The following is a 15,965-nucleotide window of genomic DNA, read 5'->3' on the forward strand; positions in this document are numbered from 1 at the left end:
GTAAAAATACTTACACTGCAAAATATAGGACATAGAATTTGTTAGTAATGGGTAATTCACATGCCTTCTAAGCAAAGTGGGAGCTCCAAGGAGATAGAAGGATGCCTGAGTCTTGTTGGACTCCATACAAACAAGAGACCCATTTCAAAGGAGGTAGGTGGTTCTGAGCACCCAAAATTGTCCTGCAGCTTTCCCATGCACGTGTGCAGCTGCACACACACCCATTAAAATTAAGTCAGCCTGGCCAGTCGTGGCTCACACCTAATCTCAGCACTTAGGAAGCAGAGGCAAGCAGATCTCTGTGAGTTTGAGGCCAGCCTGGTCCAACAGAGTGAGTTCCAGGATAGCCCGGGCTTTACAGAAAAACTCTGTCTCAAAAAAACAAACAAGCAAAACATGTCAACCTTAGTTGAATGTATATGAACCCTTGTGTTTCCTAAGAACTTAAAATTAAGCCAATGAATATATGTCTCCTGTTTAGTGGTAAGTATTTATAGAGGGAATTTGTGATGTTTTATCTGTATTGTTTTATATCATTGCCACTAGCCAGAGGGTAATGCAGATGAACAGGACATAAGGTCCTTGAAGTTGAATAGCCTCTGCACTCCAGCGCATCACTCCCCTAGCCGCAATTCAGTCACTCTGTACATTCAGTCTACTGCTTCTCTGTTCTCACCAGTGCAAAATGCCTCTCCTTCCACAGAGGCAGTGCAGATTGATCTGGAAGCCAGTGCCACTGCTCTGAGCAATTTCTACTCAAATTCCCTCTCAGCTGGAGTCCGTAATGTCTGGAAAATATTACAGACAAATATAACAGGTGTGTACCTGCTTTTGGTTTCTGTCTCTGAAAACTTCAGGGAAAGAGCTTTACAGCTCCCACTGTCACTACAGTTTTCCAAAGACTAAATACAGGCAGAAACAAGCTGACCTTCAGAACTGTTGTTGGTCTGCTATCTGCTGTCTGAAGGGAGTTCAAGAATAATGGTGCACGAGACGGAAGCTGGGAGTGTGAAGATGACACTCGCCCTGTTAGAGGATGACTAGTAGAAAATGAGAAAATGTAAGACTTTCTTTCAGTGTGGTCTCTTCCAATTTCAAGATTCATTTGTTTATAATATATTAAAGAGTTTTCAGCCTTTAATGATAAGAGTTAGCTTTCAGTATTTCTTCATTTGATAATTATTTAGTTATTTGAAAGCTGGGATCCCATGTCCCCACCCACAGGAAATAGTGAAAATATTCAACTAAGGCTTACTAAGCCAGGCATGTTAGTTATTTAATTCTTTTCTTTTTCCTTAACTAGATGACTTTGTGATCCCCCTGGACCCCCGGTGGAATATGCAAGCTTTGGACATCCTTAGGAATTCAGGAGACTTGGACCCACAAGCACACCAGTCTGAGCAGCTCTTTGCCCTCTTAGAATCAGTTGCAAACAAGTAGGTGAAGCCTGTGGCTCTAGACACTTTCTCTCACAGCCTTTTCTGTTACCTGTCAAATACAAGTTAGTGGGCTGTACACAAACAATAGGTATTGGATGGCAATGTGCTCGCTTAGCATTAGTGGTGGGCTGTACTCTAAAGCTACTCTCTGGATTTCTGCTGATGGGTCTTAGAAACCTCCCAGTATCTTGTCACTCTCTCACATGTGTCTGCTTTAGTTTTTCATCCTCAGATATAGCATACAGGTGCCACTCCTGCAACTTCAGTAAACACACGTGTGAATATACATAGTCTAATACAGTTTTCCTCACTTGTTAGTGCATTTCTCTTTTTGCCAGACAAGATTTTTGGTTTGGTTTGGGTTTTCTTTTTACCCAGTAATTGGCCATTAGTATGATATTTTAAAATAAATGTATAATTGGAACACAGTATTATTACATGAAGGTGTGTTGACAATGAGCGTGTGGTTTTTATATAATTTTCATAAAGTGAGGCCGTGAGCATGACTGTCTTTGTACTCTAGGCACCTCCGTGCTCCCTGCTCATGAAGGCAGTGAGAGCCGCTGTGCATAGTTAAGGCTATGTCAGACTATGGCAGAGTGCGGTCCAGTAGTTTTCTTTCTTTCCTTTTTTTTTTTTTTTTTTTTTCCTTTAACATACGTGTGTGTGTGTGTTGGGTTTTGTTTTTGGTGGTTTGTTTTTGTTTTTTTAATGTGCTTTGATGTTTTGTGTGTGTGAGGATGTCAGATCTCCTAGAACTGGAGTTACAGTTGTGAGTTGCTGTGTGAGTGCTGAGAATTGAACCCTGGTCCTCTGGAAGAGCACCCAGTGCTCTTAACTACTGGGCCGTCTCTCCAGCTCTGCCCAATAGTCTTCTTAATGCCAGTGTTCACCACCCATCATCTTTGTACCCTTTCCCTCTGGCCTAGCACTTGCAAGGACAGAAGAGGAATGGGCTAGGTGTAGGGATGGGTACTCTCAGGTTCCAAGTGTTTCTGGGACTGTGGCATGGCTCTGTGGTAGAATATTTATTTACCTAGTTTGTGCACTGCCCTGAGTTTGGTCCCAGTACTACACAGGTCCCTAACCACTCACCACCAAAAAAAAAAAAAGCAGACCACAACTTCATTAACTCAAAAGAGGTTCTATTAACTGGTAAGAATTTTTGACTCTCATTCCAGGACAATTGTCTATCTTGACCGGGAAAAGAGGATTTTCACTGAAGCAAATTTGGTGTCTGTTGGTGGTAAAAAGTTAAGAAACAGTGTTTTGAGAATGTCTTTTGAGTTCCATAAAGGTAAAACATTTTCCTTTTTACAGTCTGATTATGCTGTTGCTAGAGTTAGAGGCATCCTCAGCAGCCGCTGCTTTCAGATTCCTTTTCACTTGCTGGCCTGAGATGAAATGTGCCCCTTACTCAGTACTGATGAGTGGCATTTGCTGAACACACACTATGCCAGGTGCTCTGCAAAGTGCTTGACCCTCGGATGCTAAGCAGGTTCTTACCTCGTACACTAGAAACCAGAGACACAGAAGAAGTTCTAGATTGCATATTTAGCAAGGTGCAGTGCTAGAACTTCAAAAGCAGGTTTCTTGGCGCAGGGACTGTCTGTTCAGAAGCATTTGGTTGTATGGGAGCCAGAGATTCTCTATTTCTTAGTTTTTGTAGACCAAAAAGCACCTATGCCATTTAGAAAAGAGCTATGTGAAAGTATAAAGACTTTAAAAGTATATTTTTGTCAATTTAATAAATGAATCATTTGAGAGGAAACCTAAATTAGGCCCAAGGGCAAGTCTAAGGGGCATTTTGTAGAGGGACTGTGAACTGAGAGCTGTACTCATTACTTTTGGTCCTGGTGTTTTATTCAGTGGTAGACACCCTGAGAAACCATCTAAGCACATGCGCCCTGGCTTCAGTGTTTTGTGTTTGGTTAATTTTTTAAAATTATATATACATGCATCTATACGTACATATTTTGCTTGCATATATGCATGTGTACCACATGACTTCCTGGTGCCTTTGAGGGTCAGAAGACAGTATCAGATCCCATGGAGATGGAGCTACAGCCAGCTGCCATATGGCTGCTGGACCCTAAATCCCCTGAAAAAGCAGGGGGAAAAAAAAAAACAACCTCTTTTATAGCTTGCATTTTTCACTAGGATATTATTTATTTACATCATAGGTATTACATACCTAATCTGCAAATTTCCATAATATATACAAAACATGCTTTTTTAATAGACCTTTGTATTAGAGGTAATAAAATCTAGATTATAATTTACTTTGAAAATGTTTAGGGATTAACTCTAATGTGATATTCTTGGTTTTTTGTTTGTTTAATGTCAACTCTAAGATCCAGAGAGCTGTCACAGCCTGCCCCATGAAATTGTGGCCAATCTTGCTGCTTTTTTTGAATTTATTGATGCACTAATCCTGCTCTGGGTACAGTCTCCCCAAGGGGTGCTTCCTGATGCCCACATCAATAAGGTGAGGCAATGCTCTGACCTTCAGGGTTTTTAGAGTGCATTTTGACATGTATATGCTTGTAAAACTGTTAAAGCAATCAAAATAGTAAGATACCTATTCTCATCCCTAAAGGTTTCCTTGTGTCCTTTTGTATTTCTTTCTTGTCTTTACTTGTAATCATGTGGCCATTGAATGGTATTTGTACATAAAAGAAATCTTTGTTCTGGTTAGTTGATTTGGAGATGTGTCTTAGTTACTGTTCTATTATTGTGACAGACACCATGACCAAAGCAACTTTTAAAAGAAAACATTTACCTCGAGGCCTGCTTATAGTTCCAGAGGGTGAGTCCATGACCATCATGGTGGGAAGCATAGCAGCAGGCAGCCAGGCACGGCACTGCAGCAGTAGCTGGGTGGTCACATCTTATCCATAAGTAGCAGGCAGAAATAGAATGAGCCTGAGCCTGGCTTGGGCTTTTGAGATGTCAAAGCACACTCTCAGTGACACACCTCTCAATAAGGCCACACCTCCCAGTCCATCTTATATAGTCCACCACCCAGGGACCAAGCATTCAAATACGTGAGCCTGTGGGGCCATTCTCACTTGAGCCAACACAAGCTAAATGTAGTAGTGTGTTCATTTTTATGTCTGAGTAATACTTCTAGAAATGGTCTATATTTATCCCCTTATCAGTTGTACATTTGAGCTTTACAATTATATTCTAATTTACCCACGCTTTCTTATATTTCATTGTCACATTTGGATTAAAAAACATTTTAATTATAGTTTATTCTTATAAATCTAATAAAACTTTTTACTCGAAGGACTCATTTCCCTTAAAGATTATCAAAAACTACAGAAAGGTTTTGTTTTTATTGTTGTATTCTGTCAATATTAGGGACCACTTAGGAACTAACATAAAGAATATATATAGTCTGTTAGCATGAATGATATGTTTTAATAAAAGTAACCATTTTTCCCAGTTGAAATTGGTACAAAGAGTGAACCGACTATAACTAGTTCCTTCATAAGAAAAGGCTAGGTTTCATGGCTGCCTCTCCAGTTAGTTTCATGGTTTCATGTTGGCATTTACCTTTATAAAGTACAACTAGCCTCATGGGAGGTTGAAAAGAAAATAGTACCACTTACAACAGGAATGTTTGTAGTGGCACTTGATAACCATGACAGAGGTTTGGCTAGCCTGTGAAACACCGGTATTGAACTTCTCTGCAATACATTACTGAGCTAGTTTTACTCGTGTGTTTATGTTGGTAATTTGGAAATGTTGTTCGTGAATTGTTGTACTTTGCCCTATAAGTAAAAAGTCACAAATTTTATTATAAAAACTTAAATTGTTGATCTCTTGGTTTTGCTTGAGAGCTCTAGTTTTGTTATTAAAAACAAATTCACTTCCCCCTCTGTATGTCCTACTTGGTTTCACATCCACAGACTGAACTAACTTTAGGTCCAAAATAATACTTTTTTTTTTTTTCCTTTTTTCTTTCTTTCATCTTCTGCCTTGGCTATTTAGTGAATTGGGAGCTGGTGTTGGCTGTTTTCCACCTCAAAAAAAGTGTTTCTGTACTGAACATGTATGGACCTTGTTTGCTTGATTTGTTATTCTTTTTTCCCCCCTTTTAAGATTTATTTATTTCTATTTTGTATCAGTGACTATTTTGCTTGCATGTATATATTTATACTGTTTGTGTGCCTGATGCCAATGGAGGCCAGAAGAAGGAACCAGATCACTTAGAACTGTAGCCACCATGTAGGCGCTGGGGCGTGAGCCAGATCCCTTAGAACTGTAGCCACCACGTAGGTGCTGGGTCCTGAGCCAGATCCCTTAGAACTGTAGCCACCACGTAGGTGCTGGGTCCTGAGCCAGATCCTTTAGAACTGTAGCCACCACATAGGTGCTGGGTCCTGAGCCAGATCCCTTAGAACTGTAGCCACCACATAGGTGCTGGGTCCTGAGCCAGATCCCTTAGAACTGTAGCCACCACGTAGGTGCTGGGTCCTGAGCCAGATCCTTTAGAACTGTAGCCACCACGTAGGTGCTGGGTCCTGAGCCAGATCCCTTAGAACTGTAGCCACCACGTAGGTGCTGGGGCATGGGCCTCTGCAAGAGTAGCAAGTGCTCTTAACCACTAAATCCTCGCCTCTTCAGCCCTCTGCCCTTATTTGTGAATACACTGTAACAAGTTTTGCGTAGCATTTACATTGTATTATGTCTTACCAGGAAAAGTTGAGCTTACACTTGAAGATACCTGTAGACAAGCATGCTAATTTACATAAGAGATTGAAGAAATGTGTAGACAAACATGCTAATTTACATAAAAGACTAGAGTCTAGAAGAAATCCTTAGGACCTGAACTGCGTGAAGAACAATTATATTTCAAATGTTTGTTGCTGTCTTATTTTTTCCCTTTGGTACCCTCCAGCTCCCCCCTCCCCCGAGTTTGGAACTGAACCCAGAACTTGATGCATGGTGAGCAAGTGCTCTACCACTGAGCTAAACTAAACCCCTAGCCTCCAAATTATTTTTCTCAAAGGGAAATGTTTACTCTGTGTATGTTCAGTATGATTTCTGCTTCCAGTTACATAATTAGTTTGTCTTTTTTCTTTTAATCATTTCTTTGTATCATTATTTTAAAATTCAGTTCATTAAAATAAATAATATGCTGTGAAAATAGCTTTAACCTCACGAACCTTCTAAAGGTAACCATTAAAGGGAGAGGAAAAAAAATGTAGTGAGACCATTTGTAAGACAGAAACTATGCTGGCTAATTATAACAGTTGAATTTTGTAAATGCACGAGGTAGTAGATGAGGCTCCACATATAGAGTCCAGGAGAGCTGGACAGTTGTTTGAGCAGCCGCTGTTGGGAAGGTGCAAATGGAAGTACCAGTGAAGGAATTCACAGAAAGCACCACAGTTACTAGTCAGTGGGGAGCAAGTGCAAAAGGGAAGTCATGACACCAGTGACCCCTTCCCCACCCCAGGAGAACAGCTCGTGTATATTTGGCAGTTTCTAAGAAAATGGAGTCTATGCTTTAGAAAAACATTGGTTCCATGGTAAATTAAAGTATGCTTGTGCTTCAAGTACTAGGAAAAAAAGACCTTTGCTTTGTCTGCCTATAAAATATTTCAGTTTAGCCTTATACGACTCGTGTTAGGCTCTCTTGAGCTTTACTTCAGGTCAAATTGGTAGTGGGTTGCCTTTGGATTTTTGAGATAAAGTCTCACTTTGTAGTCCAGGCTGGCCTTGAACTCAAAATAGTCCTGCTTTCCCACATGCTGGGATTACTGGTTTGCACCTCCATACCAAACATGTTGTGTGTCTTTTACTGAGCAATAGTCATGGTTTATTTTGTTTTTAGCTCTTAGGTTCTGTGCAATGGCGGGACCGGTTTTGGACTGTGGCTGACACAGTGACAGTAGACGCCCCCGGTCTGGCTTTGCTTGCCCTCCACTGGCACTGGGTTTCAAAATATTTGATCCATCAGATCCCCCAACTCCTGGTGAATCATGAAGACAAGTAAGATTTCTATTTTGAGCAGTAATGTTAAAAGATAAGAGAACTTGAATTGAAACCATTTCTTCTTACTTTGGTAGTTCCTTGGCTTTGGTAAACACATTAAAATCAAAAGTGTAGGAGACCCTGGGCACAGTGTTGTGCACCTGTAATCCCAGCATTTTGGGAAATGGAGGCACGCAGATCTCTGTGAGTTTGAGGCCAGCCTGGTCTACAAAGTGAGTTCAGGACAGCCAAGGCCACACAGATAAACCCTGTCTCAGGGGGAAAATGTAGACTTCTTAGTACTTAGCATTTCCCTCTTTTTCTTTGAAGATATTATAACGAGGTGCAGACCGTCTCCAGGCACATCCACTGTTGTCTGGGCAGCCCAGCTGGCAGCTTCACTGGTGTAAAGAAGCTGCAGGCGTTCCTGGGACGACCGTTCCCTTTTAAGGTACACCTAGAAACGTGTGGTCAGTGAATCCTGGGTTCTCCTGAGCCTAGAAGCTCAAGTAGACTTGCTCCAAAGCTAACCCTCATCTCATAAGAAAATGCTACCTTGTATTCACTTGAGGCTGGGTAGAGCTATATTGCCTTAAACTCCAGCAGAGCAGCTGGAGCGTTCAAACTGTGTGCATAGGCTACTTACTGATGAGAACTGCTTCGCAGTTCTTGAATCATCTCTCTTGGGTTTTATTTTAGGACAAGCTGGTGGTCGACTGCTTTTCACAGCTGCAAACCCTCAACAGAGCCCTTGCTATCAGAGAACAGCTGCCTGTCTTTGGGGAATGTGGGTGGCAAGAAGACATTAACCGTCTCCAAGTGGTTGCGTCTGAATGGAATTTGAAGAAAAGTCTACTACAGGCCTGGGGATTGGTCCTCAGGGCTAACATCCTGGAAGGTGTCAATATAGGTAATGCTTTCTGCTCTTTGGTTTGCTAAGTGTCGTCTTCCCTACTGCTCATAAAGTTGTCATTCTTCCCCACCCCACACCCCGACTTTAGTCAGAGGACTAAACATCACAAATATTAGTTAGTTAAAGTATTAGATGTGTAGAAGTTAATATGATTTGACTTGGGAAACTTGAAACTTGGGTTGATAACAGGTACAGCCATGCTGCCAGATGTTGGGAATCTAGACCTCAGACAAACTACATCACTCTAATACATACGTGTCTTTCTGATTGGAATTGAAGATGAATTGAAGAATCTTGTGAATGATCAGTGTTTGGAACTAAAAACCAGAGGACTTTCCTGTGGCTTCCTGGAAAAAGCGCGTGAAGCATCTTCCCCTCCCCAGCCAGACGTGGGCTCTCTAGTCCGCCTTAGCGGGCGTGTCCAGCTGTGGCCTGCGGCAGAGTACCTGGCTGTGCTGTGGCAGCACAGAGTGACGGCTGACTTTGTAACGCAGGCTTGTCTGAGAAGGTAAACACTGGTCCACTGTTGTCGAGAGGACGGCAGAGCCGCCTACTGCACGTGCTCTGACTGCTTTGCCTTCATCGCTGAAATCCACGCGCTGTTTCTCAGTGCTGTGGGCTCTGCGTCCCACCTTCACTGTGAGGTGATTTTCTAGTAGTTCACACTCCATCGTCTCCCTATTTATTTTGGAATAGGTCAAGCAAGCATCACCAGATGGATGAGGAGATAAGTCATCATATCACATTTTGTCTTAAGTACACACCGATTGCACCTCAAAAGCTTTGGAACTTTTGGTCTTTGCTGCATATTCAGAAGGTAAAGACCAAAATCAAGAGGGAACTACGCCTCCTTTTGTCTGGGTTGACCAGAGTCTGTGGCCGATGCTTGCTGGGCGTTGTATTGACTTTCAGAGTTTGGTGTAAACTTAGATCTCCAACTTATGCAGTTAGTAAAGGTGTTATACAACTCATCACAAAATTACCCATTTGGTTTCACTAAGTGGTGTGAAAGTGTTGACTGATTAAAAATTCCCATGTGGCTTAAAAAAAAGAAAACTTAGTGTTTTCTTTTTTCTCATGTTAAGTGTGACTTCTTAGAACATGTGATTCATTTCATTAAAACAACCTTAATTTTTTTAAGTCGTTATTTGCTGATGTTACAATTCTGTGAATTATTTTATTTTCTGTACAAGCTTATAAAACTATAAACACCCCACGTAATTTCACCAAGATTATTGGGGGGCATTGAAATAAGGAAGTTAAGGATTAATACTTTAAACACTTGGGTACTGATGATGTTAGATGCTAGGCTTGATCATTTGATTGATGGAGGCTTTTCAAGTATTCTTTTGTCTAACTCTTAATCTCTAGCTGTCTGCTGAAGAGGTTTCTTGTTTGTGGTCTGAGTTATTTAACTCCACCTTTGGGTCTTCCTGGAGCAGTACGGTTACCACAAACCCAGAGCACTGGCTGACATGGAACCCTCTGCCCAACACGCAGCAGCAGGAAATGCCTAAGTCCCGTTTGGACTCCACACTAAAGGTTTGTTGGCATCAAAATCATAAAAGTGCCTGTTCTGTTTCCCAGTTGACTTATATAGGTGATTGTAATCCTTTGTTTTTGGAGGGACTATTAAACATATTGTCCAAATCATGAATGATTTATGTAATTGTGAGTTAAAGGCACAAAACTTTTCTTTAAGAAGTCATTTTGTGGCGAGGCATGGTAGCACATGCCTTTAATCCTAGCAGTCAGGAGGCAGAAGCAGGCAGATCGATGTGAGTTCGAGGCCAGCCTGGTCCACAAAGTGAGTCCAGGACAGCCAAGGCTACACAGAGAAAAAACCCTTTCTCAAAAAACAAAACCAAAAAATCATTTTGTTTTGCTGTGTATGGTAGTGCATGCCTGTAGTCTTAGCACCCAGGAGACCAAAGCAAGAAAATTACACATTCAGAGCTAGCCTGTACAATGTATGTCATAAGATGCCAAAGTCTCTAATTTATTCTAATCATAAAATATTCTAACTACAAAAAAGTGTACATACAAATGTATCTTTGCATTACTTATATGTCTAAGAACTCTTTGTTCATAAATGTGTCATGAAAATGTAGCCAGCTTACTCTTCCTTTTATTTCAGCATCGTACAATTTATGTTTCTATTTTGGGGTTTTGGGAGACTGGGTCTATATAGCCTTGGCTGGCCTGATGTTCACTATGCAGACCAGCTGGCCTTGAACTCATAGAGATGCAACTGCCTTTGCTCCCTGTGTGCTGGGATTAAAGGACTGCATTGTGCATGTGCGCACAAGTACCCAAAGAAGCCAGAGGCCATCAGCTCCCCTGGAGCAGGGGTTAGAGGCAGTTGTGAGCTGCCATGTGCGTGCTGGGAGCTGAAATCAACTACTCTAGTGCATGCTCTCAACTGCTGAGGTCTAGTTAGGAAATGTTGGGTTTTCTTACTTCTCCCAGCTCCCTCTTTTTAAAAGAAAAGTTTCATTGATTCTGTGTAATTAGTATTTGTCTGGGTATTACTATAAGTAACTAGAATTAATATTTTAACCCTTAATCAGAAGAGGTGCCTGTTATAAAAATGACTACACAGACACCGTAAAATTAAGTTCTACACATTGTGTAGATACATAAATTTTTAATAGTTCTTACCAGATTGCCCTGCTTTATAATTTTTTAAGTATGCAAGTTGTTAGTGAAGACAGAAATCCTAAAGTCCTAGTCACCTTTTTTAGTTTCTTTTTCATTGCTGTCAGGAAATACCGTTACAAAAGCAAGCAAGCAAGAAAGAAAAAGCTTTTTAGCTCACGGTGTTCAGGTAGAGAAGTCAAAGGGACAAGAGTGCTCTATGTGAGGAGGTCAAAGGGCATCTGCTTCCCTGGACCTGGAGTTCCACGCATTTGGAAGCTGCCAGTTATGGCTAGGAAACAAATGTGTTCTTAACTGCTGGACCATCTCTCCAGCCCCATGCATAATCAGTATATCTTGTTTGCTGTGGCAGCAAATCAATTTTTATCTTAGTCCATAAATAATAAATCCTGTCCATTCTTGCTTGCAGTGCTACTTTTACTATACTCCTTATTTCTATAGACATTGGTGGAATTGTTTTTATGTCTTCAGTATTTTTACTGTAACTGAGGTCACTTAATATCTTTTGTAAAACCTTTCCCAAAGTCGGCTGATAAACCTTATGGTTTCCCAAGAGTTACGTGAGATGTACTCTTTGCTGTCATGTATTGGTCATCTGACCCTTGCTATGGGTGGCTGTCTCTCTGTCTTAAATTAGTCCAAGAAATACAGCTTGGCAGACTTTGTGTCTCCCTTTTACTTGTTTCCTGTCTCCTCTGTTCACATCTGTCTCTGAGTCACGTGGGTCTCCTCTTGTTGCTCAGGGTCCTGGCAGCCTCTGCAGAGCTGTGTTCTCCAAGTGCTGCTTCGGCATGCTGACAAACAGCAGCAGAGCAAGCCACTGGGATGTGAATGGCCTGCCCCTCCTGTCTTCCTCACACGTCACCCTGGGAGAGTGGGTTGAGCGAGCCAAGCAGCTCCAGGACATCAGCTCATTGCTGTGGACCAATATGGCTGTGCCTTCAGTTGCTGAGTTCAGGTATTTTGCCCTTGAAGTAGTCTGTAATGCTACTGTCTGCTTTCCACCATATGTAGCATGGGCTCATTCAAAACTTGCTTCTGAGGTACAGACTCCTGATTCTGGTGAGTGAAGGTGAGGGTAGTTTTTGTAAAGATAAGCTTGCTTGACTATCCGTAATAGGCAGCTGTGAGTTTGATTCCTGTATTTTAAGAATAGTTGAACCAACAGCTAATAAATACAAACTCATGGAAGACTGGAGGACAGTTTCGCCTCTAAATATCAACAGTTAATGGTTATTATTTCATGAAATGAAAGTGTATATTCAAGGAGCTTGTTTGACTTACTGTGCCTCTGTAAGTGCTGTGTTGTGTCCCCACAGACGCACTGATTCTCGGCTCCAGGGGCTGGTCCTGTGCCGGCACCTGCTAGGCCTCACGGAGCTGCTTTCGGGGTCCCAGCAGCAGCAGTACATGCAGAACTGTGAACATCTGCTGCTTGGGGACAGCCAGGCCTTTCAACATGTGGAGCAGACTCTCGGGGACATTGGTGGTCAGGAAGCACTTCCCAAAGAACTACTCTGCCTCTTGCTCACCTCCCTGCACTACTTTATTGGTGAAGGGGAGAGCAAACAGAACCTTCCTGAACCAGCCCGGCGTGGGAGGCTCTGGGTGAGCCTTGGCTTGCTCCAGATTCAGACTTGGCTTCCTCGGGTGCGCTTCGACCCTGCATTGAAGAAGGCATATAAGCTCAAATATGCCCAAGAAGAGGTAAGAGGCAGGTGTAGAGCCTGGGCTCCTGCCCTGGCTTGCTGAGTCTGCTTGTAGGTTATGCCTCTGTTCCCTCTAAGGCTACTTAGGGAGTGAGGGTTCTCTTGGATCTTGTTTTGAGTTTTGTTTGTTGTAGACAGGGTTTCTCTGTATGTGTAGCCTTGACTGTCCTGGAACTCACTTTGTAGACCATGCTGGCCTTGAACTCACAGAGATTAGTCTCTTCTGCCTCCTAAGTGCTTGGGAGTAAAGGTTCACCACTATACCCAGCCTCTGCTGTAAATACTGCATTTTCCCCTAAGATTTGTGACTCAGCTTAGCCGGGAGAAGGTAGGCATTGTCAGGGAAATAATGGAATAGTGTCTCTAGACCCTAGAGATTGTGAATGTCATTCCGATAATGCAGCATTCTCTGCTATTGGACATATATCATTGAACAGGATGAGAGCTACACTGCTATAAGTAGACACTTAAAAAGTTAGTGGCATAAAGGATGTAGTTTCTTTGGCCTGACAGCTCTGAGCTGAGTGGTCCAGATCTTTGGGCCACTCGCATCCTGTCCATCATATTGTTCTAACCATACTCAGAACATTGACCTCATGTGCATGATCATAGCTGTGACCACAGAAAACCATTTGTTCCCTTTTCCACTAGTTACGCCAGCTGCAGTGTGAGTGGAAGACCCGGAACCTGTCGTCCCACCTACAAACTGGCAGAGACCTAGCAGACGAAGGAGTTACCAGCTACTCTCACCCACACATCAGGTAAAGCAGCAGAATTTGTACCAGAGTGGGAGGCTACTGACCCCTTGTTTTTAGAAACACAGTATAAGATTAACTATTGTACTATAGTTATGTTAATGTGGTAGTGATCTCAGATCCTACATTATGCTCAGGAAAAACGTGTATTCAAAACGAGGAAAAAGATATTGAAGATTGGACTGAAGAGATGGCTCATTGATTTTTTTTAAAAAGCCACTGCTCTTGCAGAGGACCTAAGTTGCATTCCCGTCACTCATATTGGGAGGTTTACAGCCACCTGTAACTCTAGGTCCAGGGTATCTTGATGTCACATGCCTCTGGCCTTAACAGGTACCCTCACTTAAGCATACATACCCACACACAAACACATACATACAAACAGTTAAAAAGAAAATGAAGCTTGAAAAAAAAAAGCAAACTGCTTTTGAAGGCCAGGCTGTGGTGATGCATGCCTTTAATCCCAGCACTCAGAAGCCAGAGGCAGGTAGATCTCTGCGTTTGAGGCCAGCCTGGTCTACAGGGGGAGTTCCAGGACGGCCACGGCTGCATCAAGAAACCCTGCTTAATGCTATCCAGCCTCATTGTCCATAATGACAAAGACAGACTGTTGCATTAACCTGTGCCAATAAGCTGTGACAAGGCTTTGAGGAGATGTATTTAAAGCACTTATCAAGGAAATGGGATACTCATGAATGCTCTTACAGAGGTTAACCATTTTCATTATCATTGGCAGTCTAACCCGCACAGCTCTCCTTCCAAGCTAACTTTCTTCTTTCTCTTTTTCTATTGGAGAGCCCAACCCAGATTCACTGCTTTTCTAACAGCATATGTATGTTGCATTAATTCGCCTTCAGGTTGCTTTCCCAGAGGATCAGTCAGCTGGAGAATATAGTCCACAGCCTGTCAAAGAAACAGGCCTTCAGACCCCACCAGCCCAGTTATGAGTCCTTAGTGCAAGAGATCCAGCACTATGTCACCAGCATCGCCAAAGCCGCTGCTGTTCAGGACCTGCTCATGCGGCTTCTTCAGGCCCTCAACACAGACGGACCAAAGTCTGCTCAAGTGCTCCAGAACCTTCTAAAGGAGGAGGCTTCTTGGCAGCAGTCACATCATCAGTTTAGGAAACGACTGGTAGAAGAGTATGCCTTGTATCCAGACACTGTTACTCCATTACAGGCATCCATCTTGCAGCTGCAGCATGGCATGAGGCTTGTGGCGTCCGAAGTCCATGCCTCCCTCCACAGCAGTGTGGTCTGCGCAGAAAATCTGGGCGTGCTCTCCATGGCTGTGCTAGCTTTCCCATCTGTGGGCCCCAGCTTCCCTACCTACTATGCTCATGCAGATGCTCTGTGCTCAGTGGACTCAGTGGGAGCTCTGAGAGGTCTTGGGAAACTGAAGATCAAGCGTTGGGCAGGAAGGGAAGGAGAAGGCAAGAGCCAGCAGCCTTACCCTACCTGGGAACAGTTACTGATGAATGCTCTCCTTTACCTGCGCTCCCATGTGCTGTGCAAAGGGGAGCTAGACCAGAAAGCCCTGCTGCTCTTCAGACATCTGTGCCAAGTAAGCCTGTCTTCTCCTGAGGGAGCAGCTGTGGGAGAGAATGTTGGGGAAAGAGCTGTTCACTCGTCTGGTGCCCTTTTTTCCCCTTTGACTACAAAGTATGTGGGATAGGGGTGGGGGCGGGGGGAAGTGAGGTGTGCTTTTTTGTTGCTGTTTGCTTGGTTTTTTGTGACAGAACCTTACTGTGTTTCTCAGGCTGTCCTAGCATTACGTAACCCAGGCTAGCCTCAGACTTGTGACACTTATTCTGGCTTATCATCTAAAATTCTGAGATTACAGTTGTGTGCCAGCATAGCATGCATGCCCAGCTCCCCTCAGTCTTTAAAAGACTAACTAGGCTCTTTTTTGTGGTGTGTATTTATTATACGCACTTTTTTTCTTTTGAAATAACATCCCTCAGGTTTATCAGTTTTACTTTGTAGCAGCAGTTTGCTGAAAACTTAATATTCTAACATAACAACTCAGCACTCAGCCACAAAAAGAATATCCTGGTCAGGATCAATTCTGGGCTTTCCATGGAGCCTGACACTTGCCCTCAGATTGCTAGAGCTGTAGGACACACAGCAAGGCACCAGTCTGTCTGCTTAGTATTCAAACTTAACAGCAATTGGTGACCATTCCTTCTCAGGGTATTATTTATTTGTCATGTATCTTGTTGCTAATTTTCTACTATATTTGTATGCCATTAAGTTACTTAACACATTTAATCTTCTGTTTACTATTTTGGAGGAAGAAAACAGTCTTATCTCATAGTAAATAATCTTACATCTTTGGGTAATGTAGAGACCAAGACTATAGGACAAAGAATTAAGCCTGTGCTAGAGGTATAGCTCAGTGGGTAGGTGCTGGCCTAGCACACCATAGGACCTGAGTTTGATTCTTTAGCACTCCTAAACCAGGATACTTGCATATAGCCTTTCATCCCAGCAGGACAACCAGG

General features: G+C 42.7%; 1 protein-coding gene across 1 annotated transcript in view; it reads left to right on the plus strand.

The window, feature by feature from the left end:
* Positions 1 to 15,965, plus strand: part of Mdn1 (midasin AAA ATPase 1) — a 127,424-nt gene that overhangs the window by 73,698 nt on the left and 37,761 nt on the right. The window contains exons 50-63 of the mRNA XM_051161188.1: positions 704 to 817; positions 1,304 to 1,436; positions 2,621 to 2,736; positions 3,794 to 3,927; positions 7,288 to 7,445; positions 7,758 to 7,878; positions 8,127 to 8,337; positions 8,620 to 8,848; positions 9,037 to 9,157; positions 9,712 to 9,882; positions 11,742 to 11,956; positions 12,318 to 12,705; positions 13,359 to 13,468; positions 14,320 to 15,025. Coding sequence (XP_051017145.1) covers positions 704 to 817; positions 1,304 to 1,436; positions 2,621 to 2,736; positions 3,794 to 3,927; positions 7,288 to 7,445; positions 7,758 to 7,878; positions 8,127 to 8,337; positions 8,620 to 8,848; positions 9,037 to 9,157; positions 9,712 to 9,882; positions 11,742 to 11,956; positions 12,318 to 12,705; positions 13,359 to 13,468; positions 14,320 to 15,025 — 2,927 coding nt within the window. The remainder of the gene's footprint in view (positions 1 to 703; positions 818 to 1,303; positions 1,437 to 2,620; positions 2,737 to 3,793; positions 3,928 to 7,287; positions 7,446 to 7,757; positions 7,879 to 8,126; positions 8,338 to 8,619; positions 8,849 to 9,036; positions 9,158 to 9,711; positions 9,883 to 11,741; positions 11,957 to 12,317; positions 12,706 to 13,358; positions 13,469 to 14,319; positions 15,026 to 15,965) is intronic.

This window comes from Acomys russatus, chromosome 2 (assembly GCF_903995435.1).
Source record: "Acomys russatus chromosome 2, mAcoRus1.1, whole genome shotgun sequence".
In the NCBI taxonomy this organism is placed as follows: domain Eukaryota; kingdom Metazoa; phylum Chordata; class Mammalia; order Rodentia; family Muridae; genus Acomys; species Acomys russatus.